This window comes from Ptiloglossa arizonensis, chromosome 2, assembly GCF_051014685.1.
Source record: "Ptiloglossa arizonensis isolate GNS036 chromosome 2, iyPtiAriz1_principal, whole genome shotgun sequence".
NCBI classification, from domain to species: domain Eukaryota; kingdom Metazoa; phylum Arthropoda; class Insecta; order Hymenoptera; family Colletidae; genus Ptiloglossa; species Ptiloglossa arizonensis.
Window position 1 is genome coordinate 11,930,562 of NC_135049.1, and position 27,086 is coordinate 11,957,647.

Genomic DNA, 27,086 nt, shown 5'->3' on the forward strand with positions numbered 1-27,086 from the left:
CTGACATCTGTCGCAACAGTTGGGAAGAACGTTCACTCAGGTTTAATGTGATTGTAAGTACGAAACACCATTTTGAAGTGGAAAGTAAGTATTGAGCGTAAAATCACAGTACAACAAACTGTTTACTGACATTGTTCAAAATTAAGGTTGAAAAGTAGCATTGAATACCTTGAAAACTTTACGTGTATTGTTCTCTCTGGACCATGAATAAATGCTGTAAAGATAAAAAAAAAACGGTACTATTGATTTCGAGTCTTCTGCGATTTAACATTGGATATTTGTATCAACACAGACCCAATCTTTGTAAATAATTACACAACTGAGTTATTGAAAAATAATTTTTGCCACGATCGTAGCAATTTTCTTGTTAATATGTAATCTTCGGTTAATTAAAATAGCACTATTATGTTGAATTTACAAATTACCGAATATATACGAAACTGTTAATACAAATTTGTAGGATTATATCATTTGTGACGCATTTTTGCATATCAACATCGGTTACATACAAACAGAAGAAACAATTTTACTGCAATATGTAGATTTTACTGAAAAACTGTATAAGCCGTAGTTTTTGGAAAATTGCCTATTAGAAAGCCAACAATTTAATAAACGAAAGGTAACGAAAATGTTCAATACTAAAAACGGATTGGGTAACTGTCGAAACGATGAATGTACGAAAATTCTTCAAGGACAAATTATACCTAAAAGAGTAAATGCATTTTTGTGTTGAGTCGAAAGAATCTTTTTTAGAATTAACAGATGTAACAATAAGGATTAGAAGTTCGGTCAATTTAAATGTATCGGAGGGCAAATTATTGTTTCGAAATACATAAAAGATATATACGGCAAATAAAGTATTTCGTGATGGTACATTGTCAATTGACGAAAATTGAAAATGATATCGGTAAACAAAATAGTATAAAATATGATATATGTAATTAATTGTATAAAAGAAAATAAATATATATGTATGTATTAAAGGTATCGTGTGGAGATACGAGCGAACCGTGAAAGATAATATTTGCTAGATTACAATTGATATAAACTTTGTAACATTGAAGGGAAATATTAATACGTATCATTAGGCGACAACAATGTATACTAAACAAGTATTTAGTTATGTTAGTAATATGAAAAGTTAACGAAGCATTATCCGATAAATTAATCGTTTTATTCATCGACGATCAACCAATTTCTATTTCGTCAATTCTTATCTTTCGCGCCGAATTTTCTATTATGCTAACACACTATTTCTCTCACTATTCTAAATACAACCGTCCTTAAAAAACGTTACCGTTCTTTTCGAAGGACAGAAGAAGGAAGAATGCAAGCTTGTATCACGTGGTTCTACGAAATTAAAGTGTCGTGTTCAAAGAATATTGTTGAAAGCATAGTTGCTCTTTGAGAAATTGATCGATGTACGCGAAAATCCAGAATTTGACAAAAACTGGAAATACAAATTTGTAAAATGTATTCTGCAGTATTGTTATTTTTGACACTACATTCGCATCAAATCGAAATTTTTACTATGAAATTACATTAATTGTTAATTCTTGGACTATTGAAAGGAAAAATTTCATTTGAAAATAATTTGTGTGTATATATATCAGAAAGAAAAGTAAAAATATAAAATAACCATTTTGTGTTTGTATCTAAGGACCTATAGAAAAGTTGTGGGTAGAGAATAAAACGAAAAACTACAAGGAATTTCATATAAAATGTGTTGCATAAATATAAATGTTGTAAGCGTTATAGTACTTTTTAATTTTTAATTTTTTGTAAAGAAAGTGAAAATCTAGAATTGTAAAAACGAAGTAAGTTACAAAACTGTGCGAAAGTGTTAAAGTACTGATTTTATTGACATGTTAGTAACATAATCAAAATTTACGTATCTTTACAGGAATCACTTATATGTGCTTTGACGAAATGCGTACACATTAGTCATAAGAAACACTGGATCTACAGTTCACTATTAGTGGCGTTTGTTTTCTTTTGTTTCTAATTTATCTTTCGCATCTAAAGTAATGATTAGTATATACATGTTTTATTTTTCATTAATCAATTATAAAATATGGTAGAAATTTCAAAATTTAAATCTCAAATGTATAATTAAGTTTGCGACGCAATTATAATTTCTAATTGAAAACGAACATATAAAAACTTCAATTTGTTACACTAAAAACAAGTATCGATTAAGCAGCAGACGTCCAACGAACATGGCCGATTGTTGCGGAAATGTGTTTATAACACGTAATTTTCAGATACTCGTACAACTGTCAATATTGCCCAATTCTCAAAACCATGATAACTCATTTTTCTATTTCATATTTATAGCTTATCTGAATTTATCAGTCCACTAAAAGATTCTTTACTGTGACTTATTTTGAGTTTTCTGTTTAAAACTCGAATTGAAACAATTCTAAGTTATTCAAAACTTTGACACAAAAATCGCAGTGAGTTTGAATTATAAAATACTAAAACGTTGTCACTTGTTTTTCTTTTTAGTATTTTTATTGCATTGCGTTGAGAAGTAGAAGACGATTACCAATAAGTGAACTCTTCTTCATCTAATTGATTACCTCGTTGACACTTACAGGTATTTTCTCACAATTACTCAAGTTCTAAAATTTCTACTCAGAAAATGTATTTCCTCTTTGCTAACAACGTTCTTTGAATATGAAACTTACCACCTATCGTTAAAATTAATGAAAAATGAAACAGACGGGTAATTTGTAGAATTATCAGTAAATAGAGCATTCTTTAGGGAGTTGTGTAAAGCGTATACAGTGGCCAATTTGGGAAGAACTATTGGAGCTTTTGAAATGTGTTTGCGTCGCACAATCCACCGTCGGCCATGAACGACGACATTTCTTGGAATATCTCATAGGGTTAAATTTATATCTCAGAATTGTTGATATTGTAAAAGGAAGTTTTTATCTATTCTTCTTCGCATAAAGATTAGAATTTCGAGTCACGACGAGAAAGAAAACAACCCGTCGCACTGTACTAAATCGACGATAAATACCATTGCGATGGTGATGGAAATCACTGGTAATTGCACTAGATACGTATAGAGTACAATTATAATTGTAGATCGTTCGTTCGTACATATTGGTCAGCATTGTCAAGGCGTAGATTTGCGGTCGACATGTTTGTTACGTCATCGAATCACAAATGTCTACTACATATTTTCTAAAAGCGAACTATAAATCTCATTTCTCTTCTTGGAATCAGATCAGTAAGATAAGAGAATTATATCGGCAGACGCATAAGAAATGATTTTATTTCGTCTTAGAAAAGGACAGAGTTAATCAAATTTATTCTTATATAAACGTAGAATTAAAACAATTATCTATTTTGTATATGTTCCGCCACGTGTAAATTTATTTCCATACAAATTTAAAAATAAATCGAAACAGAGTAACAGAAGTAAATGACGTAATATTTAAAGGGATGTACTGAGCTGCTCCTTTAGACTAAGAAGTTTTTCATCAATTTTTAAACATACATGCGTTAGATTCGCGCAATTAAACATTAGAAACAGCAATTTAAGAAGTCATTGAATGACTAATTCGCTTCTCTTCGTACTTCTTGACATTTTGGAAATACAGTTTGTTCGAGTATCGTGGTACACTCCATTTATTCTAAAAACTATAAAACTGTATAGTGAACAAATTTTGCATATTGTAAAAGGACGATTGTTAAAAACCATGTTTAATTGTATATTACGCATTAAATAATTGACTAAATCATTCGGCAAAATTTTCTTCTTATGCGTCTAACCAGCTTCGTAATTATACTACTGCAGATGATAGCATTAAAGAGGTCACAGACGTAAGGATTTATCATACAATAAACCGATACAACAAGATGCAACAATAGCTGTACGATATAATATACGTCGTTTTTCCTACAAACCTCCGTCATTCGACAAATCATACTGAAAAGTAGTATACTTGATCGTAAAAAGAAACAATAATGCACGGAGCGATCCTCGTACCTACAGAGGAGTTTTAAATTTACACAAAGAAGTTAGACAAGCAATTTCAATTTATGATTTTATAATTAGTATTAATAGTTTCGTTACAAGAAGCGAAACAACATTCTTGCATTTCGTCAATTGTCGAAATTGATTTATTAGTTGAACTCATCGGTAAGACATATAGCAAATTCTATTCTAAACGTGACGTTGAAACAAAATTCAAACAGGCAAAACGTTATTAATCGTTTGGACAATCTGTTCAATCAAATTCTGTACTAGTAAACTATAAAGTAAGTAGGGACTATTCGAACAATTAATAACGTTACGTCAGGATCTGCTAGATAAACCTTATCGATGAATTCAATCAGTAGATTTAAAATATAACAATAATATTTATGTTTTGTAACAAAAATATTATTTGTTACGCCAAAAAGAGTCTTTTTAATCTACCAAAAGCCTCTAAATAGGTGTGGGGTCTTTAAAAGGTAAGTGATCTGGACCACTTCCTATTTCTGAGAGATACTGGTAATTAATGTGATATCAGTATTTAATGTAGACAAGGATAAAAAAAAAGGAAGAAAAAATGGCACACGAATTAATTTAAAAAAAAAACATATATTCGAAAATGAAGTTGGTACTGTAATTGACTACTGTAACGTTAAAGACTCTTTACTAAAAGCAAAGATAAGCAGAATTGTATTCAAATAATATATGACAAATAAAACCGATGTAGATACTCACTAATAATACGATCAAGCACATTAAAAATAGGTAGCTAATTCGAAACCTCTGTAAGTATTTGAAAAAATGAAAGAAATAGTAAAACTGTTACATGTCGTGCAACAAAGATGAAAACAAATGAGTATCACTTGTTACTTCGATTCTATCGAGCATCGAAGTACCTACTTATAAGTATATTTTCCACACTTACAGGTACTTGCTCTAGGATTCTCCGAAACCTGCTTACATAGACTGAGTACTTTGCGAGTGCAACGAATGAAACATTATTTCTTACGAGTACCATTAAAACACCTGAAGCGAATCTTGCGTATTGGAATTAATTCGGGTTCGTGAAGTATGTACATATTGAAAACTTGGTCTCATCCATGGTCGTTAGGTATGTAGAGGAAACGATGTAATAAGTTGTTCGATAAGTTTTTATCGAACGACAAAACTTATCGAACAACCTAGTATGACAGGTCAACATGACCAGCGCTGCCTCTCATCGGGTCTCAACATACTCATCTATCGAATACTCGACTATGTCCATTGTATGATAAATCGTCACGTATGTGGCCTTTACTATGACAGCGACGTACTGTCAACACGACCGCATCATACGGCATCTTGTACGAGAACCCCACACGCTTTACGATTATCGTTCAAATAATCGAATCAACCATGATTGTACAACCCACCGTGCGATAAATCGTTACATGCTGTCAGCAGACATTTTCAGTCGGGAGAGAAACTCTAGTTGCGTATTTGACATCGTAACGCTTAACAGGAGCTGTACATGTACATACATGCGGGAACGATTCAAATGCAAATGAATGAGCGCTTGATGCGCTCTAACGTTCTCGATTGAAGAGAATTGTGGAGACGCAGATTATTTGGCCTAACGCGAGAAGTCTCCTCCGCTAGTTTTTTCTTCCAGTGAGTGTATCTGTAAACAAAAAAAAAAAGAAGAAATAATACGCTCCTGGTTGATCGTGTATTCCCAAAGAGATTTTATGGATTGACATGTGTTCAATACAGTGACGTAGGAACGCTATTCTTTAACGAAAGCAAAGCATCAACGATTAAATAAGACACTTGTACAAGTGAATGAAAGAGATTGCCATAGACGGAACAACGTTTCTTGTCTATCTGTATACGAGACGCAATCGAAGGTGTAGCTAATAATAAATTATTCAATTAAGAAAGATAAATTTACAAATGAAAATTATCATCTTATTCAACACTTATATTAAATTAAAGGAATTAATTGAAAGAGTAAATATTTAAAGTTTAGTTGTGTACGTGTATGTATGTTATTTTACTTTAGTTCTGCCTATACGTTGAGTAACTAAAATTTCTCGAAGTATCGATCCTGCTGATCAATTATCACTACTTTCAGAAAATATGAGATTTGTGTTAATTATAAACTTTCTTCTAGATTACGTTTAAGACTCGTGCAGTAATAATATAGTTATGAATTTATGTTTCACACGAATACCGTTTATATGTTTGTATAATAATAGCAGGCGAAAATGATTCGAATTATTTTGTAAAAAATGTCTTGAACGCGAATTACCTAAGGAAAATTTTGGATAATATGCTCGCTGACGTACAGTGTAACACTTAATAAACGAGAACGGTAGTAATTGTGGAAAAAGAGTCTAGTGGAAAATCGAAATAATCTTTCGCAACCTGTTCCTACGTTGCCAAAAAATCTGCGAGAAAAGCAAAGTCAAGAATTGTTACAATAATATGGAAACTAATCGTTACGACCTTCCATTTAAATAGTTTAAGCTATACGGAGACAATGTGTGTGTGCCAAAATGATGCAGAGAACTACTGTTGTATTGCGTATAGCGTGACCTTTTCTTTCGACAATTAGTGTGATTGTGAGTTGGATCGCGTGCATGTCTTTGCGTTAATGAAAAACACCCCGAGGACGTGAACATACTGATCCATCGCTCAGAATGCTTTGTAAATGATGTATTGTGGAGAAATAAGAACTGCATGCGAGAACAACAGAAGCAAAGTGTCTCTAGTATTTTTCAATTCGCGAGATGATTAAATTTCACATTCTTTCCGCTCTCCTTTTTGTCTTCCTCTAGAAATAGAGAATCCATGACAAACAATATAAAGGAGAAACGGTTTTCTTATAATTTCTCGACAAATACAAAATATTTGTATTGTTCTACTTTCTTTAATATAGATAGATAGAATTTTTGCGCATACTTTCAGCGACTATTTAAGATTCCCCCAGCCACGTTAGAATCTGTTCATTTCCCATGAATTCTGCATTCTGAAATTCACTGTAAAGTACAGGCAAAGGTACTTACGTAGGAATTAATTAACCGACGTCGAGTTATTAAAGATCGCAATAAGCTCCGGATTGTACTTTGAGTGAATACGCATATAGCACGTATGTACATCGTTCGTTGCGTTTAAGTGCAAGATGCATTATACTATTCAAGAGGATTATTGCTAATTGAACAACTCGACCCCAAATAAAATTAAGTATTTACAAGACGTAAGCAAAAGGTTTCATAGCCAGAAATCATAATAATAATCTCAACTAGATATGTATCATATTGACGACGTTGTAAGATATGTTAATGAATGAGATATTAAAATTTATGTTTCTATATTGTAATAACATTTATGTATAATGGTTATTATAATGCAAAAAATATACATGATAGTTGTCTGTGTTCGCATTCTCATTTCACTGTGCACCTCAACTTCCTATCACCGTGAGTGTTTATACCCATGACATTACAGATACTAAATAATAAAGTAAATGTTTTGAAATCGAGCGTTTGTAAAGATACTCCGGCTCTGGTTTCAAAACGACCACTCTGTATACATTCTTCCAGTAAAGAAGTTCATTTAATAACCATACATAATAATAACGAAGAAAAGTCTCTTCTGTTTAAATGCCTGTAAACGGTACGTCCCATTCGAAGGTTTTAACAATTCGAACTATCGTTCTGATGTGGTTAAGATCTAGTGAAATTTTAACGTACGATTCGCAAACTTGAGATCCAAGAATATTATTATAAAGAATACATTCTAAAATGTACCGTTTATGAGCTTCAAAATCTCAGAGCATTCTAATTTTTTTACATCAAACTCGCATCAACGTAACCAATTTTAAGAAGCTTCCTATCATTCGTGGCAAAACATATATTTAGGTAGAAACGTGTTAAAATCAATGAAAATTAAGGTGATTGCCTTATTATGTAAAATCTACAAAATTAAAGACAATCATCCTGTAAAAAGGCTCTAAGCAGTGCTGTTCCTCCCCGATGGCCAGCATCAACGTGTCGCATAGCACGTTAGGCTGACACTGTCGGAGATCCGCGGCCCACAGAACGGTATCGTACCCGAGTTCGTGGTCCATAGCAGGGGACCCAGTACGGACCCCTGCGGAACTCTAAAGTACATCTCTCTCCGCTCCATACCGTACCGGCCCGGATGCGGAGGCCTTCGTCCTCCGCCTTATTAACCCTTTGCGGACGAGCGCCGCATATATGCGTTTTACGCAAATCATCAAATTGGCCGAAGAACTCATATATGCGTTTGGCGAAAACAGTTGATAGAGCCGAGAAACGCATATATGTGTCCCACCTAAATGCATGTCGATGGCCGAGGTTAAGCAGAAATATGCGCTGGCAATTTTAAATGACTATCGCGGCAGGAGCTCGGCACCACTGTACGGTTCAATTTGAACCGTCCCGTCCGCAAAGGGTTAACCGATGGTCGGAGATGTGCGTGCGACGCGGAGGAGGGTCGATAGTGGACTTGACATTTGGATCCCCGGCGTATGATGTCCCGGTGGGAAGTGGTGGTGTGGACGGAGACATTAGCGGACTCTGGAGCGGAGTTCTGGAGGGGATACCGCCGCTAGACTTGCCGCAAGCGGGAGTTGGGTCCTGGCGGGACGGGAGGTGGAAAGCTCTCAGGCACCAGGCCCAGCGATCTATGCTGCTGCGTGTAGGAGAAGGTCATAGGGCCTCGAAAGGGGCATGGTACAGGTGTCGCCTCCTCCCGGAACATCGAATAGAGCAGAGCATCTCCCGTGATGGACCAGCACAGGGATGCCAAGGAGTTTCTACTGTTACAGTAAGTTTCTTTGTATTGGAAAACGTTCGAGTGTTTTTTATAAAATGACGTCGCGGCGGTAGCAGTGATACTTTTATCTCTTTCTGCAGAGATTAATTTGCCAATTTGTCTTCTTTCTTTTGAAAGACAAAACTTTCTCATTTTCGTGAATATTTGGAACACCCGTTTCATCTACATTGTAAATTCGGAATGGAGGAAAGTTTTACATTTTTTTTAAAGTAGTCAAGTTGATCGTACAAACGGTTTATTTGAAGTTTATTAAAACCAACTGCACGTATGATGTTTGTTGATTCCGCGATTCTGAATGCAAATTGTGGGTACTTTTTCATAAAGGAAGAAAGGAAGTCTTTTCTTGCCATTCTTATCTGTATTGAATCTATGAGAAAATTTTAAACGTTCTACCAAATCAAAAGCAAGTTTTAAAAATTCTACTCTAGTTAATGATACATTAAGCGGTTATCCAGCTTTTTAACGCGATTGCAAAGTTGCCATGAAAATTCTTTATCAAAAGTCCTAATTTTTGCTTAAGATTTATTTCCTGACCATTCTTTAATGCTTTTACTTAATCTTGTAGAGAACTATATCTCACACTTTATATCTCTCAGCAGCTAATCTGATTGATAATTTACCTTCCACAACATAAAGAGTTGCTTCTTTCATAATAGCAACATCCCATTCATTTCCATTGCTTGTTAGTTGTTTAAATGTTGGCATCTTTTTAGTCATTTCTGGAGTAGAACTATTTATATTATTCAAAACCTTGAACAGCTGTAAGCTATCGTAATAGGAAAATGTACAATTTACAAAATATAAAGTTGATCGAAGTGGCGAGGGTTACCCACCACACAAGTGTCTAGAATTATTCGTTGGACACGATCTATCAGCTTGATGATCGATGATCATTCTTATTAGCTATTGTAGCAGTATCAAAAAACCAAAGAAAAGTCTTCAGGATCTTAAAATACGTTTTGTTATCAAAACAAACAGCTTGTTAAGGATATGGGATTTCGGGAGAACTAAATAATGACAGTATTTCTATTGCACTATTTATATTATAAACTAATATACTAAGTTATAAAGTATTTGCTTGAGATCACATTGTACTCGAGAGACGCCATGACAATTACTACTCTTCCTCGCTCGATAGATGGCGTTTCTAAGCGTCAACATAGCTAATTTCTTTTAAAATTTTATGGACATTTTTGTTTTGTTGCATTTTTTAATCAAATGGATGCATCTTGCGACGTTAACAGAACGGTATTTAAACGAAGTAGGTTCAGCACTTAAAGCGTTAAATGTTATTAACATTGTAATTAACTGTTATTATTTTTAAATTTTTCACAGTCGACGGTGGAAAATTATTATAATGAGTTTTATTTATTACTTCAAGGTTCTTTACCTTGCTAATGAAGTTATATAGTATCTACTTGACGCGTAACATTTGGAACATTTAAGTATTTTAAAATTAATTTCCACTTTTGGAATAATCATTATTACAAAATAAACGTTGGCAATATATCTTCTTCACACAAAACCGCCTGCAGAAAATTTAGAAATACATAAAAGTAACATTACCCGATAAAGTAAAAACTTATAGATTTGTTTTCAGATGTTGTATAAATCGTATTAAGATAAATTTTAACATTATATATATTTTAGGGCACGCAAATGCGTTAACTTCGTTACCCCGAGCTTGAAACATAGTTAAAATTAAACGTTATAACTTGTAACCAAAACATTTTCGTGGTACCAATAAGAAGTTGTGTACTGAACCTTATTCACACTTTGAATATAAAAACCAATTCAATGATACTATGGATAGAAAAACCAATTACTACTTATACATAAATAAATCGTACATTTTTAAAAACTGAGTCATTTACTTTTCTTTTATATAACTCAAAAACTTTTCTCATGTTCTGCGACATTATTTTATACAAACTCACTTCTTTTTAAACCTCACATTTTTACATACATTTACATACATTTTTTAAAATTACAATTAATAAAACAATAAATGTTTTACAAACGCATGAGATGTTAGTGGTACTTGTTTCATATAATTTATTTAGTTTCTAATTTACTTGCAGACATTTTGTTCACGTCACAAAAATAAAAATATGCACTTTTATAAGCAAATACAAGATGTTGCTTACAATTTATATATAATTTGCAATCTATATATACATTTAATCTTTATAAGCTACGATTACAATTTGAATTACAACTTAAATGCTTATATTACTATGTAAACTTCTAACTGATTAATTACAAAAAATGTAAATAGTAAAGAATTATGAAACATTAAACAAATAATTCGCTAATTTATCTTAAGGTTAAACTTTTCGGGCCAATTGAAGGTACTTTTCTTATGTAGGACTGAGTGAATTGTTTCCGCCTAAAAAGAAAAACATTATCTCTGCATTAACCAATATGGCTGCCAAGAAGAAAGACGGGTCTTTGTTTATTATGTATACATGAATTAGTGAAATCGTGTATCTATATAATAAAGTATTCGTAATATACTAACAGCATTATTCGATAAATATATAAAAGATTATTTCTATTATAAAAGAATTATTGTTACTTATAGAAAAATAAAAGATTGTTAAAAACTTTAAAATTACTGTGCATCCGTATATATACACGCTATAATTACACAGAAGATATGGTATTTGCAAATGTTGGCACTTATAGAATTCGATAAATCTAAGGACAACCACTCGTGTTTATCTATTTATAACAGACACAGAATTGGCGTCATTAACAGTTGTTAAAGTAAATTGTTCGTCGAACTACTATAATGTACATTTGATGTAACAAGGCACACCACCTCCATGGAGGTAGTAATAACCACACGGAAGGCGTAGTCAAGTAGGAATGTATGTATATTTTGTCAGATTCATTATTGTAGTTATATGAAATTATTCGTATTTTACATGGTATAAATGCAATATGTGGAATACAATATATATTTCCCAGGAATATATTAAAATAAAATTGCCATTTTTGGCTTACATTCATTTCAGAAAATTATTATTTGGTTCCAAACATACTTTTCTGTCGTTAAATCTTCAAGTGGTAATTAGAGAACACTTTTTCAACGACATTTGCATGGTATGCCATTAACCTGACTTACACATTGATAAAATTATTACCTACGTCCTGCGACATATATCATCTAAGAATACAAAAATATATTAAAATAATAAACGTCGACGAATTTGTAAGCGTTCCTGCAGACGCACAATAAAGATTATCTCTATGGTAATATGTTGCAGGTGGGTGTTCATCGCCTGGTTTGCAATGTTCCCGCTTTTCTTTTAGTTCCGCCTGAAAAAATAAAAATAATCATTGTTTATGTCATGCTTGTTAACTTTAGTTCTTTTCTATTTCATAGAAAATTTCTCTTCGTTTCTATTTCATTTTTATTTTGAATAGAAGGTATATTTAATTTTTAGAGCCTTGAAGGTTCAATTATGAAATATCGAACTCAAAAACATACACCACGATCTCTTTCTCTCTAATTCTTTTTTTAACCGTAATATACATATTAGATAGATCATACCACGCAACACTGACTACCCGCATACTTGTTTCCATGGCATGATCGTAGCATTTCATACGTCGACAAAACGTTTCTCTAGACACGGCTCATACTCATCCTTCCATAAAACATTATCCACTTCCATATCATGCTATCACCTTATCTTTAACAAATTAGTACTCGAATACCTCGAATTGGTAATTCGAAATAAATTTACGCGACTCGACAAGTTAATAAACTACAATATAATCCACTAATCAAGTCTTGGCAGTTGAGAGGTCTCAACTGTTCACAGCTCATTGCTGTACCTAAACTCCTGCTCCTGCCATTTGTCACGTATCAGGTCGGTGCGGAATTGAGCTCGCAGATCGCTCAAAAGAACGGTTCGAAACATATAGAAAAAATACCATATAATAATTATTGAATTGTTAATGGAACCTACGATTGATCCTTTGAATACGTAGACAAAGGATTGTTCGAGAACATATCCTATTGGACAAATATTTTATTGGGTTGTTCGGAAAGTCATTTCATTTTTTTTTTTTGGTGAAAATGAAACACGATTTTTGTAGAGTGTATAAACATTTTATTAAATTATATATTCTCCGTTTTGGAAAACGAAATTACTTTCCGAACAACTTAATATTTCTGCGCCACCGATATTAACGAGAATACTGTGGGTAGTTTAATAACTTTAAAAACGCTCACGCGTTAAATTGATTGAATTCTGTTCACATTTTTGCATTTTGGAAATCAAAACAGAGGAGTATATCGATTAAAAAACATTTATAAACTTAGTATTTATTCTTACCTGACAAATATCTCGGCATGGAGGGCAAGTCAGAGCACCTTTATGAAGCCAACCATTTTGTATTATTCTAACGGCTATTTCTTGACCAGCATGATAGCACGTATAGGTATAATTTGCCACCTGTATAATAAAATAAATATATTTTCATAAATGTCTACCTAATTAATTATTTTTTCGTATATTATCAAACAGTTTTCATAAATTTCTACGTAATTAATTATTTTATTCTTTTATTAACATTCATGTCACAAAATAAAATCGAGTTTCATGATAAACTAACCATAATATGCAATCTTCCGCCTTCACAAGCATATTGATAGCAACCAGAACCCCAATGTTGCCACTGTCGAGCTTGTTTGCATGTTCTTTCTTCCCACATTTGATTTGTGTGATCGAAGCATCTTGACTGTGGACCATATTTTTCTAGAGCAAAATTCTTATCCGGATCTAAACAGAAATTATATTCATTCATGAAATTACTGACTTGTTAATAAATTATAATCTTACACGTATTGGACTTACTGCTTTGATAACTTATATATGAATTATTAGATTTCACTTATAAATATATAAAATAATATTTAATCTCATAATAATACTAGCAGAAGTGAAATACCAAAAACTGAGTTTAATATATCATGGATCATTGCAATATTAAAATCAGTTTCAACGATTATTACAGACTGAAATCAAAAGCTACTATCCCACTGTTATAACGTGTGGCGTAAAAATTCAATAAAATGTTAAAATATTAGATCAATTTTTATGCGACTGCGCTTTGTGATGAATCTATAAACATTATCATGTACACACGCGACGTTTACGGCATTCTTTGTTGGAGAGCCTCGTTTGTCATTCTTGCTACTTCAAAGTGCTACAGCACAACCTATCTACATTTATATCTAAAAAAAATAAAAAGAATAAATCTCGAAATGTTTGGTCTTTGATCTTATCCAACAAGAATCCTCTACGTTATTAATTTTTTATCGTATCAATTGGCGAGAGATTCACTGAACGGATCATGAGGGACTTTATTTAAAACTGATGAAACACCTTTTCCCGTTTATAAATTTACTTGAAATGTTGCATATTTGTAGGACTATGTAATCGTCATTAATTTCCACTGTAAATTTTCCTCTCAGGAAAATCTCTATAGAAGACGAAGCAAGAGGATGTGAAAGTACCACTCGGTGAAAATCGAAATAAATAATAATTTTTAAACGATCTGAGATTTTTTAACGAGACTGCTACTAAAACATAACAAAAAATGGTGACGTTCAAAGTCTCATAACTTTTACGGATTACATTATTTTATACCAGTTATATTCATTTCGTCGATTTATTTGATCAGCGAAATTAGATATTAATTGTTATAAAAAAAATATACACTCTCCAAATGTTACGAGTTATAATTTTTAATTCGATCAAAAAGATTACTCGTCATTTCACGTTTACGGTACCGTAGTTTAAATAGTATTTAAAAATACCATAAAGCACACTTTACAAAGGTTTGAAAATATAATTATGTTCAAATTTTGTTAATGTAAAATTGAAGTCGGTTTGTATACGGTACTCTCTCTCTGTCACTCGAAAAGTGACAGATATTTTTATAAAAATATCTAATTAATTGTTTCTATTTTTTAAAAAAATTATGTTATATATATAAGTTTTTATTTTTTTATTGTGCTTATATAGAAATAATGTTTATATTAGGGATAAATTCCAAAAATAGAGATATTTTTATAGGCATTCTGAACTAGTTTATAGGCAAAATAATAACTATCGATTGAGATTCTTTGAGGCCCTAATTAAAATCTCAATATAGTTATTTAAACCTTAATCCACTTTTTAGTTAACTAAATTAATATATGAGATTAATGGACTTTAATTGATTGATATATAATTCTCGTTTAATATATATCCTTATTTATTAAAAAATAAAAATGTAAAAATATATAAGTATATACATAGTATATTAATATATAAATAATTGTAGTATATAAATTATTTATATGTTGTGCGTGTTTGTTAGCACTGGGGCTCGGGGGATGGGCCCGATGAGTGCAGCCCTAGTTAAAGTAGTAGTGGCGCCATCGGGCACAAACGTTAACAGCGACGATGTTGCCATAGCAGGCACGGGAAGGACGCCTGAAGGAGGCAGAGATACTGGTAAATAATGGCTCCCCGACACTTCCTCCAAACCAATCTTAACCACTGCCGCGCGACATAGGACTTAATGTGCCAGGTACTTGCGGAGGTTGGCCTGGCACTCACCGCCGAGCTTAAAACTTATGCCACAATTAAACCACGCGCTCGAACAACACGTGATCGATTGCGTGACCAATCATAGGGCCTTGTTTCATAATTGTTACTTATACAAGTATATAAGAAATCCTATTATTTATAAATAGTATTTATAAATTATGACGCGGCTTTCTACGAACCGATGTTCGGCCAGCAGACAGTCGGAGCTATCTGGCCACTCCTGTTGGAGTGGTTGGGTAGAGGCTACAGTTCCCTCACCTACTCTTTGGTGCAGGTGCTGTCCAGGCATGGATGCTCGGGGGTATCTGCGCCATATAGGCAAGGAGACACGTTGCTGGCAATATCCAGCGGACCAGGATACGGCGTAGCACACCCTGGAAGTGTTCCCAGCCTGGGCGGGTAACCGCCGTGCCTGGTTGGCACGATTGGGGCGGATCTCTCGTTCTCGGGCGTGGTATGAGCCATGCTCGGCAGCGAGAGAGTGGCAGGCTGCGGGACGGAGGCGAGAGCGGGCGTGCCTAAGCTCGAATAGGCCCCCTTGAGAGTGATGGGTGGAGTCTTGTTGGCCTGGCGCTTCGAGACTCCGCCCACGTTTCACCCGGGGAGAGAGTAGCTTTTAAACGAGTGAAAGCGGACATAAGATAAACTCCGCGTCGACGGCCCGGTGACGCGTTGCGTCTGGGCGTGGCTACGGAGGCCGCGGGCGGTTGTGAGATTGGGGCTCACGACCGCCCCTCGTGCGACCACTGCAGAATGTGGCGATGGGCCAGTGTGGCCCTGCCCCTTCGCCGAACATCCAAGCACTGTGGAAAGGAGTTACCTCCCTCCCCCTTTAATTAAAATAGGGGCGATCGCGATGTATAGGAGGTCACAGGACCCGTTGGGTGCAATTCGGTTCCCGTTGCCGCTCTTCCTCTCCTCACCCAGAACGTGCGAGAATGGTCACCGTGGTGGGTTTATATAGTTTATATAGTGAATAGGCCCTTAAATCGGTCGTTCTGCTTGCGGGGAATCCCACACTTCTCCCGGCCTTTTGCAAACTTTTGCAAACATACAAAAAGAAATAAGAAAAAAGATATTCTAGGACAAAGATGATTTACTAGAAACTGCCATTGTCAATGTAAGGTTAAGGATCCGAAATACAGATTTAGAAAATGATCAGGACTATAGCAACTCGTCGGAAGATTTGTAGAGTAAAGGAACATGAAAAATTATATTTAATTTTAACACTTGTCTTTAACAATTGTTATTAGAGAGAATTCATTGAAATTATATTACAGAATGTGTGAGGAATATATTTGTTTCATTGGTAGTTATTATTTTATGTCAGCGTTTACGTCAATGTTAATTTTACCGTTACATCTCACTTTGTTCGCGTTTTTTGTCACAAGATGGACTTCTACAACTGTCCGATTTAGCAAAAAATGACAATGTGTTTGCATAAGGACGTAACTGTCACTTTACAAGTGATGTAAGTAGCCTGTTGACGTAATATCAACTTCTCATGCGTTTACGGTATTTCCAACATACACACATGCGCATGCGCGCATTTATATTAGATTTTTCATATCAGTAAAAAAAATTCCAAATATCGGCATTTTTTTAGCTCAAAAAATGGTGTTCTTTCTTAATGATATCACTTACGAGGATTGTTCTCTTCATAAAGACAATGAGAACCTCTAACTACTATATTCCGAGCTTTCCATGTAAATTCTTGTATATAGGGACAATAATCTGCCAGTGATACTGAACCACCATAGTATTGTTCTTCTCCGGCTGGCACGTGAGGAATTGAGTCAAAGTTCTAAAGAACAAAAGATCAAAATTAATCAATTTCTCATGCAGAGTCACTGAAAAAATATTATTATATAAAGGAGTAAACTGTGGAAAAAACAAGTGCAATTATTATCTATGTATATTAGAGAGAAGAGTCGTCAAAATATTTGTTAAATTTACGCAGTTTGAGACAGAATATAATAAGTTGTTTAGTAAGTTTTGTTGTTCGATAAAACTTATTGAGTAACTTAGTATTATACTGTTCAATAAGTTTTATCGAACGACTAAACTTATTGAACAACCTAGTACTTATTACACCTAGAACTCTTGCGTGTACATCGTCATATTAATATATATTCGAATCTATTCAAAAGTATTTGGTATAGATACTTAATTATTTTGAATAATCCTTGTTTTTTCCAAATCAATATTTGATGAGTTTAAAGTTTTGTATGGAAATAACACAAAGATTTCATAAATATAGATTCTATTTCCATAACGCGACTTCGTAAACATATAAAAGAATGTAATATTGTTACACACGATTAGATTTTACATGTATATAATCGCACCTGATATTTCTTAGGTAAGGGCTGCGGATGTTTAATTAAATTGCATAATGCCACTGAACTTCGATCATCAGTACATTCGGTTTGTAATGGATCTTGTTTCACTTTATTGCAAAACGGATGAAGGAACTTTCCTCTGAAAAATATTAATCAGTTTTATACCTGTTATTAAATATTTATATAAGTAAACTATAAAATGCTAGTCTACACCACAGGCTGAAGTGATCTTGAATGGATGTAAATGAGATCGATTCAAACAAACAAGAAATGGAGATAAGAAATATGATATAAATAAAAGGTAGAGAAATAATTGGTGAAGTTATGATATATAAAATTTATGTATAAAGTATAGAATTTCTCAGCTATTAAGAGCGATCAATGATATTAAACTATGATAATCATATTTACATTTATATGCATTATATATTTATTCTTAAAAAAATTACACGTAAGAAATAAACATTTACATATTGATGTGAAAATAACAACGAATAATTAAGAATATAAACAAAATTTATAAATGGAATATTTCTATTTGCCACTTCGGGGGATCGAAACAAAATGATTCTTTTTACGTTTGTTTTTAGAGGATTGGTCTATTACTAATGTCTTATCGACACTTTGATGATTTTCAATAGTCAATAACAATAAATTTCAGATTTATAAAATATCTATTAATATTTACACTACAAGAATCTGAACCATTCCAAACCATTAATCATGTTTAGCGATTATTGTAATATAAATAATAGTATAAGAGTATTATTTAAATGTTTCAGAGAATTCTATGAAATAAAGTACTTACGACAATCGAGATGATTTAGAAGCTATCCACTCTTTGCAAGATTTCATGGCAAAAGGACAACCAAGATTTCTACCCCATCCCAGTTCTTGAGCCATCGAATAATTTGCACTATACCATCCAGTGTCTTCCATAAGCGCAAGTGTTATTCTCGAATATACTGGATTTTGAGTATGAGTCCCTGTCATTGCTTCATTCTATACAAATAATAAATACACATGTATAGTAAATTTTCAATCCGATAACTTACTTTTTTATTTAATAGCAGCTTATTTTTTCAAACACACTTCATATCGTAACAGAATTTACAAATTCAATTATTTCCTCATTTTTTATCCTTCCCCAATAAGTAGACCCTTTCAGTTTATATTTAACGATACTTACTTCAAACACTCGCTTTTCCCAATGCGTTAAGGCTGTGCCATCCTCTCCTTGATCTTCCAACTCTGCCCCTTCTAATTCCGGACAATTAAAATGACTTTGAACTTCAGCACGAACCTTGGGCGTAACTATCATTTGCATCGATCTTTCTACATAGCCGCCATGTACCTGCCAATATGGTCTAACTACGGTCTTGATCGTGTTTTCGCTCCACTCATGCGTTTGAAACCTATGGACAATGATCAATGAATGTTATCAGTTTTTCTCATTTAAGAACCTCTATTGATATTTCTCGCTGTTCAGTTTCGAGAATGCTTCGAAATATTCTTTCATATCTGTAAAAACCACTCAATATTATAATATTAGAATTTGAAACATAGTTGGTAAGAATCGTTTCAATTTAAACGCGCAAAAGTCAGTACAGACGTACTGATTACCCAGAATATTTCGATTTGTGGAATATTCCGCGCTCGAAATTTTGAAGACACCGTTTTTAACTGATCACGTGTCCTTTCTTAGAATTTTTAGGAACCAAATAATCAGAAAAACTATGTACATCGCTATACAGAAACCCTACTTGCCAGGGTCGTTTCCAAAAGAAAGATTCCACGTGCTGCTCAACTTTCTAAAAAGTATGTAAAAACCATTTAACCAGTAACGGTCGATTGCGCGATGCGTTTAGCGATACACATACATAAGGACAACTTACGTATATAAATACACTTACAATTCATTCGATTAGTCCAAACCGCGAGAGTTGTACCACGTGACGGGGACATAGCATGATCCTTTTTCCGCGGGAAGAGCCGAATTCCTTCCGTGGCTCATATTTACATAGAACTACTACCTCAATGAATAAAGCACAGAATGCAATAATTGTTCTTTGCTTCTAACATATTACGTTTTTTTTTTTATACGTAGGTATAAGTAATAGTACAATTAAAAAAGTATTTCTTATAACTATCAACTAACATTTTTACCAGTTTTCAAAAATAAAAAATTAACTTTCAGGTATAAAATATCATTAAATATCTCCATTTCATACGTTTAATTCAAAGTTGAGAACACTTAAGGCAAACACTTTTCAACTTTATGCTCTATGCACTGTAATCGCTTTTCTAATAACTTTCTCATGATATTTGCGGCAAATAATGATGGATTTACACATTTTTAGAACCTAGGAAATGATGTCTCACCAACATTTTAGGTTCCGCAGTATTACAACAGTGACATATTCAATGATTGAGAAACATTTGAGTGTGTAAATTCACGAATTCAGCAATTCAGAAAATTTTGAGAAATTTGAGAAAACTCGGGAAAACGAATAGAGCAGTTCATATGTGAAACAAATCATTTTACGTTGGTGCTTTATAAAGCGTTTGAGGGAATGAAATGATGCGTTGAAAAAAATGCAGAAAACGCGTAACCGAGAGATTTATTAAGACGAGTAAAATATGTTCGATGAACGTATGTCCTATGCACCATAGTTTTCAAGTGTTGTTCAAAATCTATCGTGTATTTAACGAAAGCTAACAATATAATGTCCACGCTGGCATTGGGTGCGGCTATGGAAGTCGTGGGCGGCCGTTCTTTGTGCGGCCCTCCAGAAACAGGGGAGGCAGAGCAGTGCGTGGCCCCGCCCCGCCGTCAGGCGTAGTGACACCGGTAATGGTGGGAGAGGCGCGTTAAAATAACGTCCCGCCTCCTCCCAACAAACATACGGACGGGCGTGTACTTCGCGTAGCACAAGGCGTGGTGGGAGTTCTCTCTCTCTCTTCAAAGATTTTCTTTGAAATCGACCTTGACCAAGATAGCTTTTGTATTCTCAAAACTTCGAAGACAGGACGTTTGCGAACGTTATGTTTAAATTGAGTTGATCGAAGTTTCGAGAACGGAATATTTCAACGCCTGAAATATTACGATCATGTTGCGAATTTGTACAACTGAAACTTTATATGTAATTTAAAATTACGCGTAAAATAGAATAAAAGAACCTTACATCTAGTTTATAGTTATGCACAAGACACAGTGAGAACTCTCACGTCTAGCTCATAAATATAATCTTTGCTTGAGACAAAAAGCGAAACTGAACAATCGTGAACATAATACTAACACGTTCTAATACAAATTTTTTCTAAACAATACCATTATGAAATAGTAATCGTTGACAATAAAATGTATACTTACTTCTCGTTCAATGCTGGTTTTCCCGTATCAGTTCGTCTCGGAGTCCTAGGTTCACCATTTTCATCCCGATAGAAGGCATATAGGCTTATAGAAAATCCTAAGGCGTGTAGTATCTCGTGTTTTACAGTGCTTAACAGAGTTTCTAGTTCTTGCGGTTTCGTACTGATACTTCCTGGACACAGATTGGCGTGACCAGCTATTGGTCTGGAAAGTATTATATTACCTTTAAAATTACATGCAACACAAACAATGAAAAAAGTTAAATGAATGATTTTTCAGAATATTGGTAATAAATTTACACTAAAATACAAATTCAATGCAGAATAAAACGCCAGGTTACTCAAGAGACAAAATGGAAATTACATAAGAAATCGTAGACATCTTCGTTTATCTCAGCTTACTTTTATTTAGTATTATGAATTCTCATAAGCAGAAAATTTAACAGAGAAAGGAGATCATCAATTAAATTGATTCAGAGAAGAGTAAATGCTACGAAAGGTGCTGTATTGCACATACAGCATCTACTTACTCTTTTAATTGAGTGTTACTCATAGAGCTTTCACCATAAACTAATTACTTCAAAACATTTGTAACCAAGTTTTTGACACAATTTGGTATGTGGTTCGATACCACATATATAATGAAATATGTTATTGTACTATGGTTGAAATGGTTGATATTTATGTTTAAGATCATACAAATAAAAGGAGTGTGTAGCTTTTACCTCTAAAATATTTTTGAGGTGGCTAGATTGACATTTTCTCCAAGATAAGAAAGTTTGTGTTTAATTATTAATTATTTATTGAATAGTAAAACTGAATCCCCTTACCGATCTAATGTTGCTTCTTGTTGACAGTGCGCAGCGTAGGCTACAGTTAATCCTTTGTGACATCTCTCAGTTTGCATTGCAGACACATAGAAGACAAAATCAGCACCATCTATTCCCCGACCTGCTTTACTTCCTTTTGTTATTCCGCAATTGTGTCCTGTTGCATTACATGCACGACAAACCTACATATAGGAAAAATGTACATGTTATACTTAATCACTACCAATAAATAAGGTGCTCCGTAAGATATAAAACCTCAACAATTTTCAAAAACATACAGAAATGGTAGACATAATTTTAACTGTTTTAAGAAGCAAATATAGCATAAAAAGTTGATTTTTCTAGGAATTTTCCAGATTATTATGATTTTCTCAAATGAATCGACATATTTCATTTATGCATTATAAACATTGAGTTAAAATTATTAACTCATCCTAATATGCCCCAGATTCAATGTTGACCTATAATGTACAATGAAAATATTTTATACAATTGGTGATTGTTGAGTTACCTTATCTAAATTAATATACATTAAAAATGATATCGTTCAAACGGCATATTATTTGGGACATATTTATAACAAACTGTGTCGTGGGTTTGTAAGTATTATATAAAAAAATTTACTTCAAAATATTGGAAGAAATCAACTATTGGTATGTCTGTAAATGTCTTAAGGGGGCTTCTCGTGTAACAGATGTAAAAAATCGATTTTTCATTTTTTCTTTTTTGTAAATCAGTATATTTTAAAAATATGCTCTCCAAATTTTAAGATTGTATTCTCAAAAATGATTAATAGAGGTGCAGTCTATTTTATGTGACGTGTCAAAGTGCGATACAGTAAGCAGTCGACAAGTCACAAAAACAATTGAAAAACTAGAAAAATTCAAGCACTAGCCTGACTTTGTCAAATTAAGCCCTAACGTTGCTTAGTTGGCTTTACACAAAACGCAAACGAAAGTTTTAATGCTACTGTTTGACATACAGTTCCAAAGTATCTCCATTGTGAATCAAAAACCATTGAAATTTTCTCTTATTTGGCAGTTGCAGTATTTAATAAAGTGTTCTATTCAATTTTAAGAATAGTGGAAGCAATGAACATTATAATTGGAAAATATTGCAAAATATTCGCCGATTTTCATAATGAGAAATGGCTACTGAAAAACGTAGCTTAAACAGTATGAAGGAAACTCATAAAATAGCGAAAATCATTAGTCACTTGTTAAACGCCCTCCAATCTTCTTTGGAAGGGCCTAAAGTATTTCAGTAGGAGGGGCTAAAGGTGTTTTAACTCCTCCCAAAGTGATCCCAGCAAATCGCGGACTCATTTCCACTTTGCGTGTGCGCGTACGTGTCTGTGGTTGCATTGGTGGCAAGGAAGGGGAAAGTGGCTCACTCTTGCGTCCTTTCCTTACCGGAGCGCAGTCTTGCAACTCGCGGGTGGTCATAGTTTTGGGCCTTAAAGTTGCCTATAGTGCAAACCCCTAAACGAGTGGGAATATGACCCAACCATCGAGTGTCACCAACATGACAGCCGTAACAGTGGCGATAGGATTGAGTCCAATATAACAGGTTATTCAATAAGTTTTGTCGTTCGATAAAACTTTTTGAGCAACCTGATACTATACTGTTCAATAAGTTTTATCGAACGACAAAACTTATTGAACAACCTGGTATATGGGTGTAGGCACAATTGCTGTGCCGCACGAGGAGGAACAGCGGAAGTTATTTCGCTGTTAGTCCCCGGTGTCTTTTTCTGGTCATGCAAGGATGATCACCGTCGGGGGTTTAGTGGTTGACTCTGCATTAGGATTGCCGGGGCGAGGAATCCCACACTTCCTCCGACTTCACCACAAGGGGTCGGGGAATTCTTCGGAAGATTTCCCGCAAAAAAAGGCGCGTTTCGGTCTAAATCATACACCACAAGTCAGACTCGTAATTTAGACTGAATCGAATAAAACGTTGTCATCATATACAGAGTATTATCTAATTGGAAAAAGCCTAAAATCTCCATTGATGATTATATATGTAAAAAGTGCAGAAACTGAGATAATTTCCTCCACCTCGGAGCTGCGACCAGTCACAAAGTACAGTCTTCAAATTTGACACCAAGGGGTAAGATTGACTGAGGAGAATACGAACGAACTCCCGACTCAGCCAATCACCGTTCTATTAGTATATTTAAACATCGCTTTCTTATATCCATTACCTTATTTATAAATATTAATTTACTTAGTTAATAAAACAGTACCTACAACTCAGTGTCTCGATCAAACGACGAGGTACAACCAAGTATTATAATAATATTATTTGTTTTGTTACTTTATTTTCATTTTTAATATTGTTAAATTATAAATAAAAGAATATAAAAGGCATGGAATATATTTTTTTATTGATTTAAAAAAATCTTTAAGTATCCGGTAGTAGGATAACTCTCCCTGGTAAAATCAAAGAAATTGCGAAATTTTGTACTAAAAAGCCATGCATTATAATTGAAAATATTACGACAACGATGAAGAAATATTTTTAACCATACATACCAAATAATAAATATTTGACAGAATAACTAAGGTGTACAAGAATAAATAAGAACAAAAAAGCAAACAATTTGTGTAACTTACATTTACCTGAAAAACTGTCAAAAATGTTGGCTAGGAAACCACAAAAATTATAGTAGGTGGGTCGCATTGTATCATAATGTTCAGAATATTTCATAACTTGAAAGTTGTTAGGGGATTCTAATCTCCCGCCTTAGTTACGTAATGCTAGGTTAGGCTCATTAGGATTGCCAGATAATAAAATACTTCCCACGTTCTCTGTACATTTATTACGAGCCACGCATATATCATTCTTCTCTTCTATAAAATCTTTCTATTTCGTGCATAATCTCTTTAAAATTTAACAAAAATTTTATGTACATAGAAATGTTGGTTAATAAATGCTACATTTAAAATAATTTTGCCGTTTTGTAAATAATTGTATACTATTCATGTTAATATAGGACAGGTGGAGAATAGGAAAAGTAACTTGGGAGACTCGCCATGCATGGAATAAAGGTAAGACAATAAACAAGATAAGACGGGGGATGAGCTACACTCCCGTTCCCATGCCATGGGTGTGGCCATGGGGTCTCACGCCTTTCGTGCGACCCTCCCGAAAGAAGATCAGCCGGACAGTGTGGCCCTGTCCTGCTACCGGGCGTTCCGACGCCGAGATATGGAGAGGGGGTAATAAATACTGGAGAATCCTACACTCCCACCGAGATCATACCAAAGGGTTGGGTAATTCTTAGAAAGATTTCCATCACGAAAGAAAATGGTAATTATAATATTTAGATTAAGAGGTACCTCGTTAATTATGGAAAACATTTCTAATATTTTCAGACAATGGTTTGAATTATATTACGTTCAAATAGTTGAATATTCTGGAAACGATAGATGTTAAGAAAAAAGACTCATATTATGCAAATAGTGTTTGAATCAAAATTCAAATAACAATCATTCTTCTTTATATAAGTAATTATTTATATTAAATAATATAGTTCATTAGTTTCTTACGTCAAGGTGATCTTCAGGGACGATAACTTCACCACACATTGTAGTAGGACGACAGTTATCTATACAGTGTGTGTGATGATCTATGACGAAAACTTGACTACTTTCACATTTCCTGAAACATAACAAGTTAATTGTGTCGTTGGACATAGCCAATGCCTTTAATACCCTATCCTGGGGGGGATACAACTCGATGTTCCTCGAGCCCCCGCCTATCTAAGGACAGGTGGATCGAGTATCCGGACCGGAACGAGAAGTGGAGAGTGATTTACGTCGGGGTTCCATAAAGGTCAATGAAGAGCAATAAAGAGCAATGAAGTTTCAAAACTTCAATTCACATGAGGCACGTGCCCTCATTGTCTAATCACGTTACAATTTTGCACCGTTTAGTTCCTCACCAAGTGTCACACGAAAGGTATCATAATTTACCGGCGTGTGTCAATAAAAATTAAGAAATAAATATTCACCTTTACAAGTAAGGACCGCCATAGTAGATAATCGTATTTTGTGAAATATATTATGCATTTTAAGTTTTAGAATAAAGTAATGGCCTATGTTACCTGTTCAACCTAATAGTGCTCTTTGTTGCGCGAACCATAAGTGCTTGTTCCCAAAAATGTACAGCTTCAGGTAGAATCGTATTCTGCAATGAAGTAAAAGAAAATTTATAATAATGATGCTGACATAAATTTTACTTAGTCGTACACCATACATGTTTCTATACAACATTACAACAATGGGAAAATTTCATTGAAATAAAAAGAAACATTATGATTTGTAACAATTCATCAACCATCTGAATCTATAATTATGATAATTACACTATATTGTACAGAATGGGGCATTAAAATGCACTACCTGAATAACTTGTTTCCTCTCAATAATAAAACATGATACCTTAGACAAGTCGTGTTTAATTTTAAGTGAGATGTAATTGATGCCAATAGCTTTTTTCATAGATAAAGATGTGAATTGAAGGCCATTTAAGATCGCAAATGTTCCGCAGCCAGTGTACCTGCACGTGCTGTCGAACCCCCAATGACGTCGTGCAATCGACCATTGGTCGGTTTCGGCCGTTGGACATAGTGGAATGGGTACTAGCGATGTCTTTAAACATCTCTAATTCCCCACACCGGGAGACAATTAGGTGGTAACTCGAAGACCATGGAGTCCCCGTCTATATAATGTCAGTGCTCGAGAACTACCTTCATGGAAGGTGGATATAGTACTTAAACCTGTACGAGGTGGAACTGTGAGAAGTGTACTCCGGGATTTCGAAGGAGTCCATACTAGGATCCCTGGGCATTAAATCGTTCGACTGGTCAAAGGATTTCTCAACGGCATCAGCCTGACATATCACGCTGATGACACGTTTATGCTGACCGTCGGGGACCATTGGGGGAGGGCTGTTCGGCTGACCGAAGGCGGTGACCGGTAGGTCGTCAAACAGATGGAGGTAGTGCTTCATAAGATAGTGATACTGAGGATACGCGCACCTCGGCGGGAGCTGCCACTTTCCCTTGTCCCGAGCAAGTGAGGCTAGT

General features: G+C 34.3%; 1 protein-coding gene across 5 annotated transcripts in view; it reads right to left on the minus strand.

The window, feature by feature from the left end:
- Nucleotides 1-10,950: 10,950 nt before the first annotated feature.
- The window catches only part of Invadolysin (leishmanolysin-like peptidase, invadolysin), a 67,966-nt gene continuing 51,830 nt past the window's right edge, over nt 10,951-27,086 (minus strand). For 3 of the 5 annotated variants that reach the window (XM_076327719.1, XM_076327717.1, XM_076327718.1), the window contains 11 exons: nt 26,103-26,185; nt 25,546-25,657; nt 21,992-22,173; nt 21,163-21,366; nt 18,979-19,204; nt 18,598-18,791; nt 17,796-17,928; nt 17,092-17,251; nt 13,463-13,629; nt 13,183-13,302; nt 10,951-12,157 (listed from right to left, as the gene is read on the minus strand). In XM_076327719.1, coding sequence (XP_076183834.1) covers nt 12,002-12,157; nt 13,183-13,302; nt 13,463-13,629; nt 17,092-17,251; nt 17,796-17,928; nt 18,598-18,791; nt 18,979-19,204; nt 21,163-21,366; nt 21,992-22,173; nt 25,546-25,657; nt 26,103-26,185 — 1,737 coding nt within the window. In that variant the 3' untranslated portion in view covers nt 10,951-12,001. Of the gene's footprint in view, nt 12,158-13,182; nt 13,303-13,462; nt 13,630-16,319; nt 16,488-17,091; nt 17,252-17,795; nt 17,929-18,597; nt 18,792-18,978; nt 19,205-21,162; nt 21,367-21,991; nt 22,174-25,545; nt 25,658-26,102; nt 26,186-27,086 lie in introns of those variants that run through there. The other 2 variants (XM_076327720.1, XM_076327721.1) reach the window with 2 other exon arrangements.